This window comes from Mycteria americana, chromosome Z (genome assembly GCF_035582795.1).
Source record: "Mycteria americana isolate JAX WOST 10 ecotype Jacksonville Zoo and Gardens chromosome Z, USCA_MyAme_1.0, whole genome shotgun sequence".
In the NCBI taxonomy this organism is placed as follows: Eukaryota; Metazoa; Chordata; class Aves; order Ciconiiformes; family Ciconiidae; genus Mycteria; species Mycteria americana.
Genome location: NC_134396.1, coordinates 23832058 through 23857564, shown reverse-complemented (window position 1 = coordinate 23857564; position 25507 = coordinate 23832058). Strand labels below are relative to the sequence as shown.

Below are 25507 nucleotides of genomic sequence, written 5' to 3'. Positions count from 1 at the left end.
AAGAAGAACTTCAGGTTTATGTTTATGAACTGCAATGTTTATGTTATTACGCAGGAAGAGCTGCCCCTGCCTTGAGAGTTCTTCCTTGCTATCTTAGTCGTACTGAATTACTAAGAAGCCCACTAAAGTCAATGCAGAGACATTCCAAGTGTATTTTTGCCTATTGTCATTGTTCAGCTCTCAAAACCACATTTGCTAGCACTGAGACACCGGCCAACGGTGAGGACAGCTCCGGGAAATATATAAGGCTCATCTCTCCTCTGTTATGCCTGCAGAGGACTGCTAGGTATAAGTAAGATCATGAATCTCATTTCCAATTGGAGAACTGTTATTCAGTGTACAAGTAGTATTTTTCTCTGTGCACTGTAAATTTGTCTTTAAAGGTGCCTGTCACCAGTCTGCAAAAAGCCACTCCCTTTCTTTCTTGAACTTCAGTAACTTACTAACTTGGGTTCTGGTAACATTAACTTTAAGTTACCTTATTCAAATCAACTTGATGTTTATGTATTTGTTTGGCTCAGCCTTAGATTTAGAACAGCATTAAAAATACATGTCATGTTGCAATGAAACAGTTGCATCTGGGATTACTCTCCACGAAGGACGAGAAAGAACAATCCATAATGAGAGATTTTTAAACCTTTTTCAAACAGTTAGGAGCTACAGGATCTGCACAGACTATCAGGTAATTTTCAGATCTCCTTTCCTTCTTATGGCTTGACACTAATACTTTTTTAGCATGTTGCTGCTTCTGATTGGATGCTGCCTCATAAACACTAAGGTATCTCCAGAAAAGGATCAGTAAATATCAACCTATTTAGGTACAGGAACAATCTATATATTTTCGGAAATGTAAATAAACAAAAAAACATTAACTATGCACTTACAGCTGGTGGGCTTTTGCTCTTGTCGATGTATGTGAAGAGTTCATACAAGACCACACCAAAACTCCACACATCTGAGGCCACAGAAAATTTGCTTTCTGTCAGAGATTCTGGAGCGTACCTGCAACACGTGGTAAAAGGAATATTGTTCTTTGTAATGCGTCTTTTTGGTTTTGAAGATATTTCTTTTAATAAGGCTGATTTTTTTTCATGAATAAGTGTTCTTTGTTCATAGGCATCAGCACATTCTCATTTCCTTCCATTACCTTCACTAGTAACTACTCTTTTAATGATAGTTAATTGGTATTGAAAATGCAAACCACCTTAAACAGAGTTAGTGATAACTGTATCCAAGTTTGGGTTTTTCCAACAAAGCTGTAGATATTTTTCTTATCTGTAGTGCGAGTAAACAAGATTTTGTGTGATAAGGCCTGGAAAGAAAGACAATTATAGCCCGTAAGCATCTTTCCATGACTTTCAGTGAACCTTGAACTAAGTCCCAGGTATTTCTGGACTTAACTTTTACAACTCCCAATAACATCTACTAAGATGCCATTTTTTATTATTTATCCTTTAGATATGGTGTTTTTACATTGCCTAAAGCAGACTAAAATATAGACTAAAACCACACGTACGGAATGGCATTTTTTTTGCTATCAGGTCATAAAATGGTTTTTATCACAGTCACCTGCCAGTGTATTTTCTAAGGTATTTCTATGTCTTTATATTAGAGAACTGAAGTATATTTTTTGCATTCTGAATACAGTCTACCAATTTCCATTTCATAATCCTTCAGTCTCCCAGAGGCTACACAGAGTGTTCTTTTCTTTTCCAAGCTAAGTGCAGCTTGTTGGACCATTACTGTATTTTGGAGTAACTTAGACCTTCTCTGGAAGCTCTATGCCCAAATACAGACATCTAACTGAATATTCAACCCAGCACTTTACCCAGCTAATTACAGTCTGTGGGATTTAACTCCACTTGGTCAACAGAGGGTCTGTCCAACAGATCTCAGCTAGAAGACATGAACAACCAGTCTTTAGGGAACTGAAAGGTCCAAAACTTTGAAAGCATCCTGAGGAACGGGCCCTTTTAGATTTCTTTTACCTTTGAATATCTTTCTTGTTGCATACACTTCTTTTTAAATATTTTGGTAATTTTTAGGGGTGTTTTTTTTGAAAATATGTTGAAAAGTCCTATGTGGTGTTCTGTAAAGTCAAACATCATGCATGTGACTTCCAAAATGCTGGGAAACTGACAACATGCCACGATTTCATATACCAAAGAAGACTTACCAAAATATAGGGCTTTCACCAGGTTCTTTTACTTTGTAGTATTCTTTGTCTTGTGGCAAGACTTTTGTCAATCCAAAATCTCCAATTTTAACTCTGTTCTCATTCTCCACTAAGATATTTCTTGTTGCTAAATCCCGGTGAACATATCTTTTTGTACCCAGATACTCCATGCCCTAGGTGTAAAGTTCACAGACACAACAGGAAAAGAGTTACTTTTACCGTTAAGTAGCTGCACTTCCCTAAAGGGATGAATTAACCTCAAAGTTAAAACCAAACACAGATTGTTACGAAAATCGGTGTGCTTGAACATTTGTCTTCTCTGAGGAGTTACTTTTTCCAAGTGCAGGGACTTCCCTCAACTGAAAGGAAGTCCTAGACTGAGGGAAGTTCCCGAGACTAAGCACCTGTCAGAGCCAAGTGTTTTACGATTACGTAGCTGGAGAGCTGTTACAGCTCCTTTCTGTAGCCAAATGCAGTTTGCTGGTGATAGACAGAAGGAAAACAAAATTTGGCTAAGCTACACAGTCCAGGGCAAATGAGAAGACTGTCCTATTTACACATTTCATTTAATCTTTTTTCTTCACTTTGTACATCTGCTTTCCCGGTTGCTTTATGAAACTTTATATTACGATTCCTTGAATTTGACAACTATTCTCTGACTGTATTCCCACCTGTGTATCTTGTTTTTCTTCTGCACGGACCATTATTCAGCAACACAGTCCTGCTTGTTGTTATATTTCTATGGGTTGCTGTAACAAAAGACTGGTCCGAAGTCATGTCGTCTGTGCTGCTGCTGATCCCCTCTTACCAATGCGCGTAATTCTTTTTGCTAACAATGAAATGTGGAAGAAGCCAGTGCGTGTAGCGGCATTACTAAAAGAAAAAGGTCTTGCTTACACAGCAACAAATGGTGTACAGAAGGCGACACTGCACAGTGTCAAGAGATACCCGACTCTACGTGAAAGGAAACACAAAGCAAGCTGTCAAGAGTTCCGTCAGACAGCACCTCCCTCCTTCACCACAGCCGAAAAGCAGCAAGCCCTGCCAAGAGCACGGCTGAGCTCGGAAGCGCTGAACATCGGCGTCATACTATTAATGCCAGCAGACTCCTTTCCCTCTCTTCCCGTGTTCTGCAGTGAGTTCGCCCCAGTGAGGCGAACAGAAGCCGTTCGCCCGTTTCAGTGTGGCAGTCTGACCTGTGACCTCCCCGCACCGCCAGGTGGCGCCGCTGCTCACGCGCACCCCTTTCCACAGGCCCCGCCCACCCACTGCCGCCTCGGGAAACGCCGAGCCCCGCCGGGCCGACGTCAGGCCCCGGAGGTGTGATGCAACCAGTCCACGCAAGTGCTGTCACTTTTTATGACTGCGGCGTACTGCACTGAAACCAGTCCTAGGGTTTCTCTGATGACAGTCATTTTCCTGTTAGCCTGGAAAACACCTACTCTAAGGACAGGCTTAACTGAAATCACGCCCATTCTAAGTGGAAATCATCATCCTGTGGCACTACTCTAACAATGGAGTTGAGTTTAATTATGGGATTTCAAATGCTTCTATCATCGAAGTTGGGCTCTCCAGCAAGGACACCGGAAACACTTTAAGCATTAAGAGAAGGAAAAGTAAATTTATTCTTTGCCTCTTCTCCTATCAGCCGGCATTAACAACATGCAGGGCTAAACGAGCAAAAAAGAACATCCCAAAAGTCAGATGCATGGAGAAGTTAACTTCCTTATTTGCCATTCTATTGTCACAACTCTTTAAAGTTGAATACAGAGCCCAATTGCTTGCCACCAGATAAGCTGTACTAATGGCAAAAGCCGCACCACATGACAGCTGCTCTGATTTGCATCTACAGAAACATCACCACTAGCAAATGCGATCTCTGAAAATGCTGCTTTTCACAGTATGAGATATGCACAAAAAAATATCACCTTTAAGTCAGGAACCCTTTCTCAGTATACCAGTAGCAAGGAACTAAAGCACAGCAAGCAAGCAAACACGCTCATCTTAACCCTCAGGTACAGGCATGCTTTCATTTCTTTCATACATTTGAGAGAAGAGCAGCAAGGCAGAGGGAGAAAGATTTTTGTATTAAAAAACCCAAAATAACAGAGTGACAGAAATGCACAGCAGAAAGAACAGATGCGAGATGCTGAAAGAGCAAACATTGCAAGAGAAGCAAAAACAGCTAAAAGAAAGGGGGAAATGTTATCAGCTAAAAGGAGCAGGAAAAGCATTCAGATTTCATTTTTGTGATATTAGGTACTCACTATGTTTTTAATCAAGTTGTTCTGAAGTAACAGAATGCTGCAGATTAGAGTGAAATCTTAAAGCGAACAATCATACCCTCTGCTTTGCAGGTCGTACAGCAACAACAGTGTGAAGCAAGACACATACACTGTAATTCTTAGACTTTGCTTCCCTTAGAAGTGAAGAAAGGATACTTCTTTAAGAGCAAGTCCTATATGCGGACTTCCCACATTCTCATACTGTCTGTACCTATGCTTTGTCATGTGAAAGCAGGATGTTTTCCCACTTAAGTATCTGCAGAAGGCGTATTCTAGCTCCCTTCCTCTTGGCTGGTGCTTGGTACTTAGGAAGCAGTCATTTCATCTGCTATTTTGATTTTTCATCACCATTCTGAAGACCTGCAATATTGCGATGGTTCTTTTATGTATGCATATGTACACATACACATTAAGAACCTTTTTCTTTGTACTTTCTGCATACAGTTCCTTTTCCAAACTTTCCCAACATACTTGCACTGCCTGCAAAGGCCAAAATCCCCCTCCCCGTCCTCCTATCAGATACCTCTGTTTCAGACACCGGGGTCTTGAAATACCTTGCCACTGTTGTTCCTTCAGGCTTTGGATAAAACTTTGGATAAGGCCTGGAGACTTACGTATGCAAGCTTCACAGCTTCTTATGAGAGTGAACAGGGCAGGCACCATACAACCCTTCAGGTCATAGGCTGAGATGGCCACAGAATAAAACAGGTAGGTGGTTGCAGCCTTTGTGTGTTCAAAAATCCCTGTTGCACCTTTATTCTAGGGAAGATTCACTGTCACTGTCCTGCTAGGTGGTGCTGAGTGTTACGACTCTTCCAGCTCTTTGCTTGAAGGAAGATTGTTTTCAGTAACTTACCAGCACTGATAATAACAGTTATTTTGTTGCAGAAATAATACTGAGAGAATTTCTTAGGCCTGTTACTGGAGAATGACTTCTTGTTTTGGAGACGCAGATCAGAGGGCTTTTTAACCCTCTTTGAGTGGGTCACGTGTTCAATACTTCCTCCCTGTGAAAAGACTGACACTTGCCACAGACTTGTCAACATTTTCTGTTTTCCAACCTCATTGCACGTTGCTTGCCCATCAAGGAGTTTTTGCTGGAGACTACCCGCCTAGCCTTGCTTCAGTGAAGCACAAGAGTAGGTGAGATTAGCTGCCAAAGCTGCATGCAGCATCCTTCTGTACATGCCCCAAATTCACTAGCTAAACGGTTTACTGAGTCAGTCCAGTTTCAAGCAGGGAACTATCAAGCTCTGTTCACCAGGTGAAAGCAGGAGAATGCTTGGAGAAGATCTCGGCTCTGGCTGAGACTCTCCTGCCTGATTCTTGTCAGGCCTTTTCTGTGGATATTGCAGAAGGAAAGCCTTCTGCTCTGAACATGGCAGGGCGCAACTACCAGACACAAGAATATCTGTGGGCTACATACCCTGAAGAATACCCATTAATTTTAGGTGACCTACTGTTTCCATGTCTTTGATGTGGGTATTGGGGAAAGGAATTTAAAAATATTTCTGGTACATGCCTTGAGGGGGTGTGTGTGGGGTGTCTTTTTTTTTTTTTTCCTTTTCTCTCTTCCCCCTGCCTCCCCCCCCCTTTTTTTTTTTCTTTCCCCAAACTACCGAACATGCAATGAAACCTAAAGTGTCTGTAGTTTCTTGTATCTAAAGCATAACAACAGACTAAAACCAGTGTAGGCATAAGCCCTCTTTCTGAGGAAATGATGTATCACAATAAAGATCAGATGTTTGCCCCCCTTTTCAGAATTTTATGAAGGATGTTCAGTACCAACCGTTGAGACTACCAAGTAATTTATTACAGCTTTGGGCACTTCTATGGCCTCTAGTTCTTCATACAGAAATCATGTATCTTTGCTCTTGCTGCTAAATAAGCTAATATTATTTACAGTATAAAGTAAAATTCTTAAACATATACATGCTGGTATAGTGGTTTTATAGCTGAATGTCCAAGTTTTGAAAAATCAGTTATAGTATGTCACAAACAGTTTGCCTGAGTGAGTATATTAACTGCTGCAAAACTTTATTTCAGCTCTCATTAGGCAGAAAAGAGGTTTTAATTCTTCAGAATGAAATACAAGCTAAGCAAACTATAAACCAAACAAAAATAAATGGAGTATATTCTGCCTCAGTCAGCAGATAGGCCACTCTCAGCATCCTGTATTAAGATACTCAGAAGTTTGTCCAGTTCTTGAGCACATGAATACGTATTGATACTTTTCTTAGGGTTATGTCGTGCTAGCAGCCCAAGAGTATTATGAAAGATACACCAAAACAATCAATGATGGTTGTTCTAAGACAAATGAGATGACACCAAAGAGACAAAAATTTGTTGAAAAATATCAATCATCTGAAGTTTCCTACCTTGCATATCTGAGATGCATACAGCAAAAGCTTCTTGTGGTCCAGCCTTTCCTTGTGTTTCTGCAGATAATCTCGTAAACTTCCATATGGTAAATATTCCATAATCAATCTTAGATTCCTACGACCTTTCACAACAACAAAAAAATACACTTAATTTTTCTGCCATTTTCCAGTGACAAGTTTTGAAATATAAATATTTACAGATGTCAATGAATAAAAGTAATAGAAAATAGTCTTAATACCAAAAAACTAATTTATTATATGTACATCACTATGCAATTTTTCATATATTAGTTAACTGCATTTGTTCAGGAAATGCCATTTATTTAAACATAACAATAACATGGAAGTGCTTGATATACAGAGCATCACTAACAGCTACTATTGCTAAAGCAGAGCAAAAGTGCCATGTGTATATCTGTGTTTATGTAATTCCTGCTCGTTGTTGAGATGAAACTCAGTATGGCAACTGACATCAAATGGTCAGCAATTTTACCATCTTTAAAAACTTAGTCTGATTTTGAACACAAGATTTTTCTTTTTACAGCAAGATCCTGGGCAGAACCCGTGCTTTCATTCATCAACTTCAACAGCATCAACAATTCACTCAAACACATGTGTTTCTGAAACTTTTTCCTGTCTAGTCTTTTACTGCACAGGCTGTACAAGAATTAGTAACATCCATTCTGGGACATTACATTGAGCAAAAAACCAGCAACAGTTACAAAATGGTTGCATTTTCCCACTTAACCCTAAATTTTTTTCTAGGAAGACTTTTATGCTTGAAGATAAAGAAAGTGGGTAACTAGTCAAAATGGTACTTTCTCTAAATCCACCAAAGTATGCAATGAGCTGACGGAATAAAATGTCCACCTTGTACTGAGTAGTAGTACATGACAGACACCACTTCCTTTGATTTGTACTCTCTAAGTCCTGGTAAAGTTAGGACACATCAGTGACTTTCATAAACACTTACCTCTCTGAATTTCTCAGTATGCATACTTAGGTGTACACTGGAAGGGGTATTCAATATAGCACATACCTGCACTGTAGCATACTCCTTTGTATTTAACGATGTTATCATGCTGCAGAGATTTAAGTATTTCAATTTCTCTTTCAAAGTCCCTAAGGTGCTCTTCTGTGCTATGTTGCAGCTTTTTCACAGCCACCACCTCCCCAGTATTATCCTGCAGTGGGTCATACCGGCACATCTCAACACTGCCAAAATTTCCCTAGATCACAAATGGAAATACTTGAATTAAAAACAAGTCCACATTATTGTCTCTTTCTTAGTGCTTGTTCATACTGCCTCAGTGTTCACTGTATTAGCGCTAAGGTGACCACAATTAATTATTTAAGTGAAATGCCACAAAACCTCCCTGAGAAAAAAAAAAAAACAGTTCTGTAAGAATAAGAAACATGTTCTGTGAAAGGAAATAAACAGCACGGGAGGAAACAAAGACAAGGAGAGGGGGTGATGTCCATTCATTTTCTGCCCCTTCATCACAAATTTCCACTTGCACTTCCAAGTGGAAATTTGTCAGCTGGCATGCTACTTTTCCTGCACTTGCAAACCCCCCTTCATTTAGGTTCCTCTTGGCTCTTAATTCTCCTCTGTTTCTTGGTTGTTCTTCCCCCATTTGTTTCAATGTTCCCCCTTTCTCTGTTTATATTTTCTCCATCTTCCTTTATGTATGTCAGGTATGTCATCACCTACCACTCTTTTCCTCTCCCTATGCTATGCTACCATTTACAGTCAATAACCATCCATCTACAAATAGAAGTAGTTCTGCTACTTTGCTTTCAGGCTTGCTTTCACTAGGTACTTGGAGTCAAAGGAATATATAGCTACCATGTCAATAAAACCCATAAAACAGCAAGGAACCATTCTGTAAAAATGGTACTTGGTGAAGATCTGCCAGCTGCACTTGGTCAACTGTCTAGGCATGCTTTCACACAGCCAGGCTGGAATGACTTGTAAAACTAGTAACCAAATACTGATTTCTAAAGCCTAAAAAGTTCAAGGGTTACATATATCTCAAAGATGTTATTGAATTTAGGGACTGTATATTCAGACTTCTCAGAATATGCGTGCACAAAAAACCCCAACCCCACTAGTTCTGTGCAAGACTGCCCTGGAACATTCTTAAATGAATACCAAGTATTTTTAAAAAAAAAAAAAAAAAAAAAAAAAAAGTCAGATGCAGCTCTGCATTACTGAAAGAGATTCTAGCTTTTTGGTGGGACTGGATTCATTGTAGAGGTCAGCTATCTTTCTTCTATCTAATGATACGGTGAAACTAAAAAAGATCTAAAAGGAACTGCATGTTGTGGTCAGATATGACTGAAATTATTAATTTCTGTAACAGAAGTTTCAATGTAAATAATGTATATGGGGTCATCGGAAGATAATGGAAGAAGATAGTTCTTTCCTAGGCAATTAGAGAATTTTGAAACATCTTACCTTGCCAAGTTGCTGTAAAAACTTAAGATGTCTTTCTTCAAATTGTGTTGGGTCCCGATCTTCAAAAGCGCCAGAAAATCCAAGTGCTCCAATTCTCATATTTGGCAACATATCACTTTCCGTCAATAGCTCGTAATCTGAGGGATAGGAGGAAGAAAGGAAGAGAGAAAGGGAACAGGAGGCACAGAGAAGTGAACAGGAGAACGAAGAAACTTATTACAATCATGGCATGTTCTACCTTTGCTTGGCATACCCCAAGCTCATTAGAATATTAACAACCACCTTAATTTCTATATAGTGGTTTGCAGTCAAAGACAAAGATGTATTACAAAAAAGCCAGATAATCTGTTTTGACTCATAGCAAGTCTTGCTTTAATTTCCCAATTTTCTTTTTTGCAGGCCTATCGTACTTCAAATTTAGCAACTATTGGGAATGACTCCACTGCTGCAGAGGGGAGAAATGTAAACTTCACAAAGGCTTGTGATAACACGCATCTTCCACTTCGAAAAAAGAAAGATACCTATTTATTTTATTGAGAGAAAAAAGATAGTCACAAACATAACATACTTGGTTAAGAGACTAGAATGTTTGGGATAGACATTAATCAGACCAGAAAACTGCTTTGAACAATAACGCTAACTTTTAATGTTCTCTTTTAGAACAAACTAAAAAGCAGTAACAGTGTCCTTATGAACTTAGATTTCCAGGGCTGCTTTGGAGAGTGGGTCAACATACCAAAAAGGAAGGCACCATATGAAAATGAACCAATAGGAATCAGAGTTCTTTTTGTCTAGTGCATTCTTGTTGTATCACAGACTCACCTGGAGTGAACAAACTATTCAAGTCACGTATAATTGCTCTAAATGAAGGCCTGAAATCTGGCTCATAATCCATACAGTTGTTTATAAGGTTTGCTAGTTCTGTCCAGTTGGGGGCAGGAAGCTGGTGCCTGTCTTCATAAAACTGTAGTTTCTGGAATTAAATAGATAAAAGCCATTTTAATATAAAATCATGAAGAGTTGCAGAAGCCTTAACATTCTCACCAGAACAGCCAAAAAATACAGCTCTCAACCTAGACCTATTATCTCACCGAATGTACATCTGAACAATTTATGTCAAAAGCCAAGGCTGACAATGTAGCAAGACTGGCATATTTTAGAGTAATCAGTTCAGAAACTCCCAGTCAGTTACTAGTGGAAGATAAGAAAACAGAGAAAGATAATGAGAAACATGGTGTGTCCTTTATTGGTAATGTCATAAAACCTCAACTGGATGGGTCCAGCAGAAAATTCTATCCACCTGTGAGCTAGCTGAGCTCCTCCAGTTGTAAAAAGCTGCATGAGTACTATGAAAGAATGTGAATTAGTACAGGAGAGGAGGGCAACTTCTGAAATACCTATATATCTATAAGCTAGGTCTAGGTAGACCTTGGATCTTATTGTAAGAGATTATTACAACACCTGAAAAATCAGATCAGGCTTTGTGAGAAGGCAACAGTCCATTTATAAAAATAATACTACAAATCTTTTTGTAGCGTAGTAAAGGAAATAATCTTTTTGCTTCCAACTAAGGAAGCAAATATGTAAGAAATAATATTTTTATGGAATATGTTTCCCCTTCACGTCCTGCCCCTAGTTGAGACAAAGGTAACATTTCTGGTTTAGGTAAAATAGTAGAATTGTCTGCAACACGCAAAGTCTTACAGTATTGAAGATGTTCAGTTACTAGAATAATGCCAATTAAAATTCATGTACATTGTTAGGAATACTTTTTGTTCAAAGTGATACACTATTGCAACAAAGCAACAGAAACATGAACAAGATAATACCGGCAATGCTGTACTTTGTCCCCATAAAATAAAAACAAACAACATAAAACCAAACATCAAATCATCACTTCTGATCATTATCTACCAATAAAAGTGTCCTTTTCCTGTAGTGGTCATGGACCACAACACTTTACATGGTAATATAGTTACAACAGCAGATGTTTTAAATTAAAAGTGTCCAAAGAACTGTTTATGACTTCAGACCCAGTAATACTTACTCTTGAAGAATCCAGTGCACTCAGAGGTTTGTCTCCTCCACTGCAGATTTCCCACAAAGTAGTACCAAAACTCCATTTGTCTGTGGCCAGGCTTAATTGTTTGGGATTCTCAATACATTCAGGTGGAACCCATGGTATTCTCTCAAGAAGAACTGTGCAATCATGCAAAGGAAGTATCATGTTAAGATGAATAATAAAACCAGAAAATTCTGTAACATATTTGATTTAGTAAAAATGACTTTAGTATACATAGGTATTTCATTCTGTAATGTGCTTTTAATACCTTTCCAAATTTTTGTTCCTGCCTAAAAAAAACCCCTACAGAATATGTACGAAAATAATATTTATTAATCAGAGTGGAGGACCATTAGTTTTATTGTAAAATAAGCCTAATGTTATACAACTGCCTTAACATCATTTTCACATTATATTTTTGCTCTGACTTCTATATTTCCCCCAATGTTACCAAGATTTAGTAGCTACCACAAAGGAACTAGATGGCAAAGAGTAAAAAGGACTTTGCTAGTGGTTGGCACATTATGGCACAGCAAAAGGCGCCATAACGAGGAATTTCATACTACTTGATTTTTAAACTTTTGATACTGATTGTAGTTAGAAGTTAAAAGACAGTATTGTACTGATGTAGATTTACAGCTCCTTAAAATGACATCTTGTAAGATTACTGTAGGCTTCTCATTTAAAAAGGGAGAGTTTAAACAGTTTATTGGAAAATAATGACACTGCATTGCTTATAGTCTCTTAGATGAGTTATTTCTTTTGGCATGTATGAAATTACCAATATAAAGTGTGTTAATTTTTCCAAAATGATTAAAAAGACTAGATAAAGAATTGTAAGGTTACTTCAGTTTCATTAGCATAACAATCTTGCAACACTTTTTATTTCTTTTCATTTCATTAATTTTGCTGTTTATTAAGCATTAGAACAGCCTCAATGGCAGATGATAATCCAGTATTCTTAGCATCATCAAGTGGCTTCAGGTATTCACAAAGAAATGCACTGAAGATGGTTTTCAACTGCCAGGCAGCATTTTCAAAAGTGCATTTACTTTCAGTTCTGAAAGCTTCTCCAACCTATAAAATACAACGACTTAATCTTGATCAATAATAGGATACTAAGTCCACCAGCTACCTGCAGATGCAACAGACCTACTCATGGTACACTATAGCATATTAATAGTACTACCAGTGAAAAAAAAAAGTTGAAAATGAGAACAGCAGGAAAAAAAAAAATCTCACACAACGGAGAATTGTGGCTTTATTTCCTGTAGCCATTTGCTGATAAAGAAGATACACTCCAAACTGCTGACTAGGACTGCAGAGATTATTTTAAAGTGACAGAGGGATGAAGGAACTTACTATAACAGAAGTACCTTAGATGGTGGTCAGAAAAAAACCCCCACAAACTTATTTTTTTAAGTCAGAAGCATTAAACAAGAAAGCTGACACAAAGACTTACTGTCTCTTGGCAAAACTGTGATACTGATGCCAGGATCACTTAGTTTTATAAATGGAAGGTTTCCAGACTTCCTGTCTTCCTCTCTGATAAGCAAGATGTTTTTTGCACAGACATTCCCATGAACAAGGCCTTTATCCTCCTAGGAACAGAAATGCATCTTTTACATACTGACAAAAAAACTGTATGGTTGAAGCAGTATTTAAAAACCAATACTTTACAGTATGAGAGAAATATCAGCAAAGAAAATAATGATCAGAGATTAAGTTGATCAAATCTCAGACATTTCATCAGTTCCTCTCAGAGTTATAGTTTCTAGCCAATTTTCATTCATTTTAATTACCTACCTACCTACAGTTTCAAGTTTAAATCTGATATATGTTAACTCAGAAGAGTATTGATCCATCAGTATGATCCATTTAAAATGAATATAAGAACATTTAAACTCTGTAAAAGGGAAGATTCATCTAATCACATATCCTGTCTCGAATAATGGCCTTTATGTTGAATTAAAGAGACTATAAGGTTGGGACCTAATGCACAAAAAGAATGTACTAGCAGTCTGAAGAGTACAACGTTTTCCCCTCCCAGTGGTTAACTACTAACACTACCAGGAAATAGTTTATGTTCAGCATCATGAGCTGAGGTGGGAAAACCAGGAAGGACTGATTCTGGGGGAGGGAATTTTTTATTGGAAATGTGTTTTTATTTCACGCTAAAACATAAAGCATTAAAAAAAGAATGGGAAATTCAATTACACTTTGTGCAAGACACAAAGGTCTGTCCTTGGCTATCCACTAACTATCTGGTATATACTCAGCCTATTTTCAAATACCCTCCAGAGTTTCAAGAAGTAGGGTAATAGCTCAGCCATTCTACATGTATTAGCCTGGAACACTTGAATTCTGCCATTAACAAAACTGAAGAATAAACTACTTACCAGAAAATGCATGGCTAATGCCAACTGTTTGGCTACTTCCAGCTTCCACAAGATATTGATAACATTTTTGTTCTTTTTCAAATATGTGTCCAAGGATCCAAATTTTACATATTCTTGTACAAGGATATCTGATTTAAAATAGTAAAAAGAGTAACAATTAAAACCAACAATAAATAATGGAATTTCAGGACAGATTCATTACTCTAGTACTACCCATCTCTTTCCTTCATACCTTGTTGGTGAACCAACTATAAATTCAAGACTATATGACATCTGAGTATTGCCACAAATATTCTATGTTCTTTATATACTTCTTCAGGGTGTGGAAGTTCATCTACTTTCTTCTCAAACACAAAATTACTAGATTTAATAGTTTTTTACAGAGTAGGTTTCCGCCTTAACAAATCCAGTGAGCATCCTTCCACCCTCACTTGAAAGGCACAATAAATAACATAACTTCTGATAAAGCATAGTAGTGTACAGCAATATCATGTAGTGAGTCGAATAACATTCAAGTCATTCACTTCATAGTTGTTTACAATCTATATTCTTAGGGAAAAATACCACGCTTTGCTGACAAAAGATGCTCTTCTTGAAAACAGACTAATATGTGCACTAAAAAAAATTTGTATATATAACATATGCCTCCATGTAGTCATCCAGTGAGTAACCCAAGAAACAAGATCCATTTCATAGTACTGCACAGTCCTCATCAGTTTCAATACAATTTCAAATTGCATGACTGAATTCTTGCCCTCAGCTGCAAGATGCTCACATTGCAGTGCTTCTCATTTAGACTCTAAAGACACTGGAAACTACTGGTATTGTATTTGGTTATAACAAATAAGCTGATTGTTATAACAAATTAATTTTATAGACATCAAACTTTTTTTTTTCTACAATTATGTGAAGCAATTTTCATCAAATCTGTACATCAAGTGTGTAACACACAGAAAAAATAACAGCCTTTCTTCCCATTTCTTTGTAACTGCCTCTTACCAAACTGTAGTAAGTCTATTGCCTTCAGAAATAGAACTGTCTATAGAGGGCAACTGTGATCTAAAGGAGAAATAAGTAACTATATACATCTTTAGATGATTTTTTTTTTTAATGATACACTTGATCTACCTGAAATTGTATATATAGGCTCCGTGCATGGTACAACGAATAAAGTAGAAAAAACACTTGTGCGCACGTTTGCTAAGAAACTGGTGTAACAAGTTCTTGGCCAAACATGGTGCTATGCCTTCTCCAGCCTCCTAAGAGAAGCAACTCCTCATACAGAATCTACCCTCCCTTTTGCAAATTCCTTCTCTCTTAATGCAGGCAGCTGCCTACGTAATATGCTTATCCAGTTATTATAAAATGCTTCCTTTTGTTACAAATCTGTAATCACAGTAAAAAAATTGTTTTAGGGCAAATGACATTTCTGCCCAAAGACTGAATGAAGAGGAAAAACTGCCAAAGTGAGAACCAGCAGCACATATTTGACGATCACACACATAAGCATATGACAACCATCCAAAATCAAGATTTCATTACAAGATGTTATAAATGTATTTCAGGTGTTCTTAGAAAAAAGACTTATTAATGAATAGTCACAATGCGGTAAGCTAAACTGAAAACACATCCTACTTCTGTAGACAATGCAAACATTTTTCCTTTGTTAATATTTTGTAGTGTTTTTGTTGAAATAATGGGACCTCTTTTTTTCAGAATGGGATCTCTAAATCAAACTTCCCAAAGCTATATTTGTGCTCACAAAATCCACACATGGGTGGGAAAGAGTGGCAGTTTCTGTGTTTCTGATCACAGTAAATGAAGATTTTCTTGGGTAGCCAAGCAATACCCTTTCTAGCTAACCACAGTTGATACAATGTAGAGGTGCAATTTTTCTGGCATTTCAAAAGGTCGTTTCAGAAGTCCAGCAAAACATTTCAAAAGTAAGATTTTCAGATAGAACAGACACAACTGAGTCATTGACAGAGGTTACTGTTCACACTGACTGTATTTACACTATTTTTCCATTTTCTTTGTTATCACCATATTAACTAGTTCTCAGACACCAACACTAATACTCCTGCAATGTGAACACGTATTGGGTGTCCAGCTGGTGTGACAGGTTGTGTTGTTTTGTTTCTTTCCCCTGCTTTTACCCAGAACCAACGGCAAACTCTAATGACAGCTGTATAAAATTAGTACAAAAAGATAATTAATTTCTACTTACTCTCCTCTCCACATACGCAGACTCCATAATTTAACACCAAATGTTTGTAAGAAAGCTGGCTCATCATACTTGCTGCCTCAAAGAAGGACTTTGAGGAAGGAGAGAGAAAGATTAAGAGAGGATAAATATCAGTGAAAACAAACCCCCAAAACATTAGAGAGAGAGAATAAATATCAGTGAAAACAAAACCCCCAAACATTACATGATTTCTAATAAATTTATTAAAACCATGTGCGTTTTTGAAAACATTTCAACTTCCATCTCATTGCAAAGACCCTGTGTAACATATTTTACATTGTTTGTGGCTGGTTTAGGTTTGTGTTGGGTTTTTTTTGGTTTTGTTTTTTTTTAAGTAATGGATAATCCACATTCCAGAGAGGTTAGCAATCTCTTTTTCTGCAGGCAGGTGTATCTCCACATTTTAAAAAGACTCTTTTCTTCCATGTCAGTTAACTAAGTAAAGTAAACAGCAGACAAATTCATGACACACTATTCAAATTTGTTCTTTCATAATGCACTATTCAGGTTCCAATTTATTTCTTCATAGCACATTATTAAGTTAAAAGTCGCGAAGCATTATATCACTCATCCACTACTGCAAGACCGTACCTAACCTTGTCAGGAAGGTTTCAGATGCTTTTATTTCTTTAGACATTTTTTAAATTCTCTTCAGTGGCATCTCCAACTACACTTGCTTGTGTACTGATTATTGACCCAACAAAACAAGGTCAAAATGGGCCCCTCACTACAAGAGGGACATTGAAGTGCTGGAGCGTGTCCAGAGAAGGGCAACGAAGCTGGTGAAGGGTCTGGAGCAGAAGTCTTATGAGGAGCAGCTGAGGGAGCTGGGACTGTTTAGCCTGGAGAAAAGGAGGCTGAGGGGAGACCTTATCGCTCTCTACAACTACCTGAAAGGAGGTTGTAGAGAGGTGGGGGTCGGTCTCTTCTCCCAGGTAACAAGTGATAGGACGAGAGGAAATGGCCTCAAGTTGCACCAGGGAAGGTTTAGACTGGATATTAGGAAATTTTTCTTCATGGAAAGAGTTATCAAGCATTGGACCAGGCTGCCCAGGGAAGTGGCTGAGTCGCCATCCCTGGAGGTATTTAAAGGACGTTTGGATGAGGTGCTTAGGGACATGGTATAGTGGTGGTCTTGGGAGTGTTAGGTTTACGGTTGGACTTGATGATCTTAAAGGTCTTTTCCAACCTATACGATTCTGTGATTCTGTGAAAATCTGCACATTTTCCTTCAGGTGACTATATTTGTATCTCTGTACTCTTAGTCCTTTTAACAACTGATTTTCACTTAACTTTAGAATGCAAGTATATTATCCACTTATCAAAATTAAAATATGGGTTATAGTTTCTTTACTGTTTTCAACTGTCCAAACTGTATGCCTACATTGTTTATGAATATTAGCTATCCAAAATGTCTTTTCCTTTTTTGCTTACATTTTCATATAGATTTGTCTTAAGTAATTGAAAAGTTCAGTAAACAACGGACTGGTTCTCTTGGCTTGCTGTAAAAACAGCTAGATTAATTAGGAATTCGATACAATTATATAATCAAAATAAACAGCCATATAAAGTTACATTAATATATATTAAATACTACCACATCTTGTTAAAGTCTTTAAAATTAAATTCTCACATACACAATCTTGGCTCAATTACATTACCAGTGTATTAGTTTTTGCACAAAGGCACTTCAGGTTTGCTCACAGCTTCACTCAAACAGTGAAAAGTCTAAGTGAATATGGATGATTCTACATATGGCAAATGTTTCTCATGCGTAAATACTTCTGATTTTTTATGACTTGATGTGAAATGTTGATTTTACTGGATAATCAGTATGACTCCAAAACATTGAAGATAGTCTACCAAGAGAAAGTAATTTTCCATAAATGTTGGTCCCTCATCCGTACATAATGAATTTACTGGTAAACGTAATTCTGTGGCCATACCACCTCTCCTGTGGTACTTGTATCGTACAAAGAGACTATTCTCTGGCTCTCAGTGGGTAGCTCTGAATTCTCTGATGGATGGTAGGGAGAGAGGAAATAAAGTACATAGGTGTACTTCCCAAAGTCAGTCTCAAATCCATCTGCCCAGTGTCACAAGGCCAAGAATGAGCTTGGTTCAACATACAACCCTCTACCATATAACAAATACTTGTTTATTGTAAGAAAAGTAATCCTCAGCATAGCATGAACAAAAGTTATATAGCAGTCAACAATCACACCAACCTCAGAGTAGTTTCTATGCACTTTATCCAGCACCTTTAAAAGAACTTCAGTTTGATGGAGCTGGCCATAGTCTCCCACTTCTTTCCTTACACCTTTGAAAATCTTAGTAAATGTGCCCTGTCCAAGACTCTCCTCCTAAAAGACAGGAAGGACACAGATGGGAAAAAACCCAGAAATCTCTGCCTGTTTTGCAAAAGATCTCAAACAACCACCTTAAGTAATGTATATGCAAATCTTTACAGCTAGCACACCTCTAGAGTTGAACTGAGGGGACAAGGAAGCAACTATATCAGAAACAGCTTAAATCTTTGCTTATTTTTTATTGACTCCTCAAGGATCTCAGAAAATAATTTGCTGCAAGAACCACACAGGAAGGAATTGCTGTTATTAAGATGTATCTAGACATCCCTAGAAGTAAAGAAATCAACTGCAATTGCAGTCAAAAGGACAATTCTTATTTAAAAAATGCAATTATTTGTATTAATGGAAAATTTAAAAAAAAAAAAAAAATTCTCTCATAACTCTTGACTAAGGAAAGATTACAGCAAAATCTCCTGGCTCAGATAAGGCTCTTTTAAACATATATTGAGGTTTTTAAAACTTAGTGTGTATTAAATGAACCATCTGCAGTGGAAGAAGCAACTAATGGACTTACGAATATCAGGTCCTCATTCCTGATTTTGTGAAAGACCATCTGGTTGACATTATTGTGTCTCTGCAGCGTAGGTGATGAAGGTACATCAGAAACACTATTGCTTCTGAAGACTAGGAGATTTGATTTATCTGGGAGAAGAAAGAGGGTGGGGAAAAGAAAAAGTAAATTGGTAAAATATAAAACTAAAGCAATATTATTTTGGAAGGATTATTAATGAGAAACTCTTAATCCAACAAAAAGAATATCACATTGAGATCAGTTTATTCAAAAAGCCACACAGTATTTCATTAAACAGATTCAAAGTCTGATTTTTTCTAATCAGCAAAAACACTTAGGTTCACTCAGCTATCTTAAGTTTCTTAAGTACTCCTACTTTTGAAAACATTCTGAAAATATTCCTGCCTCCTTTCACATTTTAACTTCTGCTGTATTTGTAATAACAATCAGGGATGGAAAAAGGGTATGTAAGTTACCTTCTTCTTTTATATTATGAAGTCATCCTGTTAAAGACGTGCACATCTTTCTGATGCCTCTTTAAAGCTTTTACATATTTTTGCCCCAGCAGCACTTTAGTGATCCTCACTGCCTGATGTTTAACAGAGCAATTATTCCTTGAGTGATTTTGAAAAAAGGCTCTCCACAAAGTAGACCAGGTCTTTTAGTAAAACTAAAGCTGATAGGTACATATTTATGGGTATATGCAATTATATTTATTCCATAATTCATAATTCTGATGCATATACATTTTTTGTTTGATTTCAATAGAAATAAGGTTACAAAATTATTCTCCGTAATGTGCATATGTATTTACTTGTCAAATATTTTCTAAGCTTTTGAATCCATCGGCTAATTTCAATCAAATTTGAGAGAGGTAAAAGTGATATCAAATAGTCTGTTCTCTCAAGTTTTTGTTTAAATAAGGACTTGGATAGAGACATAGACTACCTAATATTAACTCTAAGTAGTACTACTTATAATAAGCAAAAAAGGCAGATGTTATCAGAATTCATAAAGGGGAAAGATATTACAAATATCAAAGCTAGGCAAAAACCTTTAATATAAATTCGAGAAAAAAAAAAAAAAAAAACAGTCCTCAGGCAGGAGCTCTATTCCATGTGTATTTTTCAGTGTTAAAAAGAAGTTGAAATCACACTGCAGCCTTGGCATAATTCAGCTAAGATGACAACAAACAATGAAAGAAATTCACCGGCATTGTTGCTTCCATTGCTTATGGAACTATCTGCAGTGCGAAATGATACACTTAATGGCTCTTTCCTTCTCAAGACATGCTGCTGCACACAATGCACTGCAATTAAGAAACCAGTTTTGCTTCTAATCATGAAACTGGCTACCACGATTCTTTCTGGAAGGCCATCTTATAACCAAGTAAAATTTGGCAGACACTAGGACTGAAAACTATGACTAAGATGATGAACAAATAGGTCAGTGAAATTTAAAAACACCCACACAAACATATATATATATATCTACCTACCTGAGAGTCATTTAATGTTAACTTATTCTTAAATCTTTAATCTAAAAGTTGGAAATCCTTCTGCTTAGAAATAATCTTTCTCTTACCTTTTGGTTTTGGAGGACAGCATTTGATAAACTGGAAAATTATGCTGTCTGAACGGACAGTTTCTGTCTGGTAACAGGTCAACAGATCCTTAAGATTACCAAAACTTCTCTTGGTTCCACTAAGATTATATTCTCCATTCTCATTCTTCGTAATTAAGCAGTGCTTATAATCAGTGGTATTCTCACGCTGCAGAGATTTTTCCATTAAAAACAAAATTGATCAATACTTAGTATTTAAAAGCTTATTTAATTGTATAGCACTCTACTAATTAAAGAAAGAATGCTTCAGCAAAATATTACCATAATCTGTTATTTTGTTCTCACTATGTAATATTGATTCTGAGAAAACATGATTCTACTCCCATCACTGGAATTAGTATGCTGATGCTAAGAAAAACAAATGTTACAAAATCTGCAAAGATGGAGCTGAGAAAACAGATAATGGATCCTAGGAAAAATCCTTCAGAGCTGGTAAAGAAAGCTTCTTCACCGTTACATGGGGTAATATCAAAACAAGATTTTGTTGGAAGCAATAGCCCAAATGCTCATGTTCAGTGTTCCTTTGGCAAGCATTTGGAGATCTCAGCTGTATTTCTGTGTATTGTCATCTATGGTACAGTTCTAAACAATTAGTTCCTAGCACAGATTTTCAATATGCACTGAATTATTTTTACAATGAGTCTTGAAAAGATCCCATTAAACATTTTTAAGCAAGAGGAGCTCTTAATAGTGTTTTCATGGTCCTTCACATCAACACTGCGGAAAGTGTTCCAACAAATTCTGAATCTCAAAAGCTTTCTAATGGCTTGCCCAGAAACAATGAGAACAAGAAAAAAAAAAAACAACCAACCAACCAAACGTGGCTAGGTCAGTTAATGGCAGGCTTAACTCACAAGCTTGACTCTCAGACTTCGACTCTCTAAGCTTGCTCAGGGACTGATCTCGTAGTCTAAAAAGTTCCTTATCAAACACAGTTCACTGACTGGACATAGAACTTCTGTGAAACTGATCTTAAAACGGCTGTTTACTTCTCCATCCACACATCAACAGTATTTTGTCATTTTCAGAGATGTACGTATCTCTGACAATATTTAACGAACTTGTTAGCTTGCTGCAAACCAGCAGGAAAACCCATGTATTACCTTCCCTAGTTAAAAACCCAAACGTAGATCTGTTAATTTAATTAAAAGAGAAGCCCATCCTTGGAACAAGATCATGAAATTATGTAACAGAAATATCGAAGTACTGTACTATTACTAACTGCAATCTCAGAGGAGAGGTACATCTAGCTCTTTAGCTGCATAAGAATTGCAGGCGTTTCAAGGGTGGCTCTCACTCTAGCTAATACCAGATACCCAGCAGGAGACCTGTGTTGATGCAACAGCTGCCAAATAATCTGGCAGGCCCAGCACTGGGGATGGGGACAGGACCCAAACCCAGAAGAACCTGTGAAGGAGAGACACTCTCAGATCACCAAAGGCTGTATACTGTGTCTAACTAAGCCCTATTCGGGAGGTGGGAAGGGGCAGAAATCCCAGGAAAAAAATCCAACTAAAAACCTCAAACCTTAGAAAACAAAACAAAACAAAAAATCCCAAACCACTCCACCACCCAAACATTTACTACAGTCCCAAGAGCCATGTCACCATCCACAGGACTCTCAGGCTCTCTTCCCTCTACCTGTCTTGTTCCCCTAGGCATATGGTATGTGTCATTAGCAATTCTTTACCATACAAGTATTTTGATGTTTCTCACAAGATCCTGAAAGTTGGCCAATCTGACAGAAGTAGCTACAGAATATACACATCAGACAAACACTCAGAAGAGAAAATTCAAAATCATTTGCTGGACATCCCAGGCTCATTATTGTAACACAATAAAAATTATACAGGTACTACGGCAGAATACAAACCTCTATAGCAAAGGTGAGGAAGTATTTTTTAAAATCTTTAGGACTGCAACGAAGAACGTAGAAACCAGTCTGATTACCCGCTTTCTTCAGTTTATTGATAGCAAAGTCCATGCTATAGTAAAAAAAAAAGTTTAATATTGCATAATTTCAAAATCCAGGAACATCAGAGATTGGCCAATGAGCATTATTATCAGATATCTAATACAACGACAATTCAAACTCTCAATTTTTTACAGCTTCCTTTAAGTTAATCTTTTTGTCCCTTTATTTTCTAATATTCAGGGTGGCTGCTTATGTAGAGAGTAGTATATTAAAAATTCTTAATACTGAAAATGCCACAATTATTTATTTGATAAGAAATCTTACAGCCTAAAAAAGTATATTCTCCGAGGCTTATAATATGACTTTCAACATCCATTATGGAAGAAGCTGTAATAAAACTGCCTAATAAATAAGCTAAAATTAGCAAAATATTTGTGTGAGTGAAAAAGGTGGGTTTAACTTGGGAAAGGGCTAACAGGAAAGAGGAGTTGAAATAAAACATCATTTGTTACTACAAGAACAACTTCCTCTTAAACAAGCCTTGCTAACTATTTCTATCCATCTCAGGGAATGAGGAATAGAATGGCTTGGAAAGGCCCAGACTCATTTCACATCCTCCTAAACAGTCCTAAATAAAGGTCAATATACAGCATTAGTCATTAGTGCAAGAAATGTGATTAGAACTACATAGGTCTGCATCCTTCTCCTTCACCTCTTCTGAAGGTTATAGCACCTATCCTCTTTCTGTCTGGGAATTTACAGAACTGTTCTGTTATTAGCTGAGTAGACAGTGCTAGTTTCATGCAACTTGATATACCTTGCATATATCAGCTTTCAAGCTTTCTGTAGCTAAAGCAAATATCCATTTTATTCTGCCCAACAAAACATTTCTAAGCTCCCATGTGTGCTTCTGCAAACAATAAACAATACTATATGAACTATTAAAAAAGTTAAAAAAAATTCAATGACTACTAAATTCTTCCTCTAAAAAAAATGAACAACAAAGAAAGCAAACAAGGAGACAACATTCCCTAAAAACAAAAAACCCCCTCCAATTTATATGGCTAGCAGTTTACTACAATCCTTGCTCAAATATTGAGGAGAGTGTTATCTGAATTTGCCTTCTTTCCCTTGGCACTCAGATAATGTAACTGCTAGAGGCTCCAGTGAAAACATTAGATCCTCTGTCTATGACACTGTCTGTTGCTGCCATGGTAGTAACTATAATTCTGTAAAATCAGCATCATGACTTTGCTGCCTGTCTCACTTGAAGAAAAAAAGAATTCTAAGGGAAGAAAATTAAAACCAGAATCTTTCCATTTATTTTTTATAACACGTCAAGAAGGCATTGTATTTTGCAAAGTGAAAAATAAGAGGAAAAATGTAAAGCATTTTGTTACATAAATGTTAATAAATACACATTTCAAGATGTCCATCATGATTCACAGTCAACTAAAGTTCGTCTTTCAACAATAATATCACCTTGTTATATTGCTAAAAAAATTGCTTACAAAATTGGTCCATGGCAGTTGCTTTGGATATTTTCAAGGACTGATGGTGGTGCTACTTCTTTACAGAGATAATGGTGGGCATCCGCAGTTAATCTGTAATATCCATCAATTAATGATACAAAGGAGAGAGCTTCTCTTAAGGACTGAAATTCAGCCTCCTGTTAGATTGCCAGGGGACAAGGGGAGGGGGGAAGAGAGAGAGAATGAGAATTTCAATTTTTAATAGGCAACACAAAATTCCTGGATATGGTAATAGTATAAAAGATATAAATATACACATACATCAAAGATACCTATACTGTTTTTAACTGTTTGTATAGTTCTACCTTCCTGGTGCCACCCAAAACTTGTTAGCAATCTTCAGTGTTCAAAATTAAACCTAAACCAAATAAATCTTCCCTAAAAAACCTCTTACTCTAAATATATGAAAAAGCAGAGGAATGCTGACAAGAGGGAACATTTGAAAGGGAAAAACTGAGTAGATACAACTCAGCATGGCAGACACCTACTGCGTTGGCATCACAGTGTTATTTTTTTTTCCTAAAGGAAAGCCTTCACTTATCAAAGATTTATGGGGCTGCAAAGAAAAATCTCTAGAAAAGTACCTGCCTGAAAATTTAACTAGTAGTCAGCAAAAACTGGCACCCTGAGCTGGATCACAGGTAGAAGCTGACCTTTAACTACTATGAAGAGAGGTGCAATGGATGGAAGCAGGGAGAAGAATAATGTGGTCAAAGGAAAATGGGGTGTGGAAAAGGTGTATGCAGAATACGTTGAACAGGTAAGAGCAGGGCAAAATTAAATAAATCTGTAACAACATATATATTACTGCCAATAAAGGAAAATAGAGTCTATTTTTATGTAATTATCTATATTTTCTCAATATTTTGACAGTTGTATGAGAGCATTAAAGGCTGTCTACTTCAACAGAGGAGTGTTACTCTACCACATATAGAGTCACACTAGATTTCATTCAGTAGCATAGCCCAACAGAACAGGCTTTAGTACGTGCTGCACAAGTTTGCCCATGACACTAGGGACACACTTAGTGGCTTAACACAATTCCTTGGCAAGTTCTTTGCTAGACAGCAATAAAAAAGCTGGTGCTTTTAATCATGTGCCAAGAATTTGTTTGGAGTTTTCAAACTCCTTATTAAAAGAGGGCCTGGAAACAACTATCTTTCCAGTTGTTTCAACATGATTGGAAAACCCACACAAACAACACACCTAGAAATCCAGCCATTTTAAATCAATCCATGTATCCTAAAACTGTGTAAACTACATTTCTATAATGAATTCTACTAGCTGTGTAACAGGTTAAACTAAATCACAAATTCTAATTTACACATCAGCTGCTTCTGGTGTGTAAAGCATCCACACACAAATCATACACAGAACAGCAGCTACTGCACTTTTTCCTACTCGGCCTTACTCTTCAGTAGCTTTTTTAAACAAGCTCTTGGAAAGTCACTTTTACCTGCAGAAGCATATGCAGTCAAGTACCTAACTACTGCTATTGAAAATTTTTAAAGAGAATTTTAATGGCTTAAGATTAAGGAAGCCTCCTCC

The 25507-nt window shown here is 37.1% G+C and overlaps 1 protein-coding gene across 6 annotated transcripts in view; it reads right to left on the bottom strand.

Annotated features, from left to right (window-relative positions):
• Positions 1-25507, bottom strand: part of JAK2 (Janus kinase 2) — a 94726-nt gene that overhangs the window by 6244 nt on the left and 62975 nt on the right. For all 6 annotated transcript variants that reach the window (XM_075488660.1, XM_075488661.1, XM_075488658.1 and 3 more), the window contains 15 exons: positions 23939-24096; positions 22386-22497; positions 20474-20660; positions 18893-19020; positions 18238-18372; positions 15992-16079; positions 13765-13892; positions 12828-12966; positions 11351-11502; positions 10126-10276; positions 9304-9440; positions 7882-8071; positions 6840-6964; positions 2177-2349; positions 885-1002 (listed from right to left, as the gene is read on the bottom strand). In XM_075488660.1, coding sequence (XP_075344775.1) covers positions 885-1002; positions 2177-2349; positions 6840-6964; positions 7882-8071; positions 9304-9440; positions 10126-10276; positions 11351-11502; positions 12828-12966; positions 13765-13892; positions 15992-16079; positions 18238-18372; positions 18893-19020; positions 20474-20660; positions 22386-22497; positions 23939-24096 — 2121 coding nt within the window. The remainder of the gene's footprint in view (positions 1-884; positions 1003-2176; positions 2350-6839; positions 6965-7881; positions 8072-9303; positions 9441-10125; positions 10277-11350; positions 11503-12827; positions 12967-13764; positions 13893-15991; positions 16080-18237; positions 18373-18892; positions 19021-20473; positions 20661-22385; positions 22498-23938; positions 24097-25507) is intronic.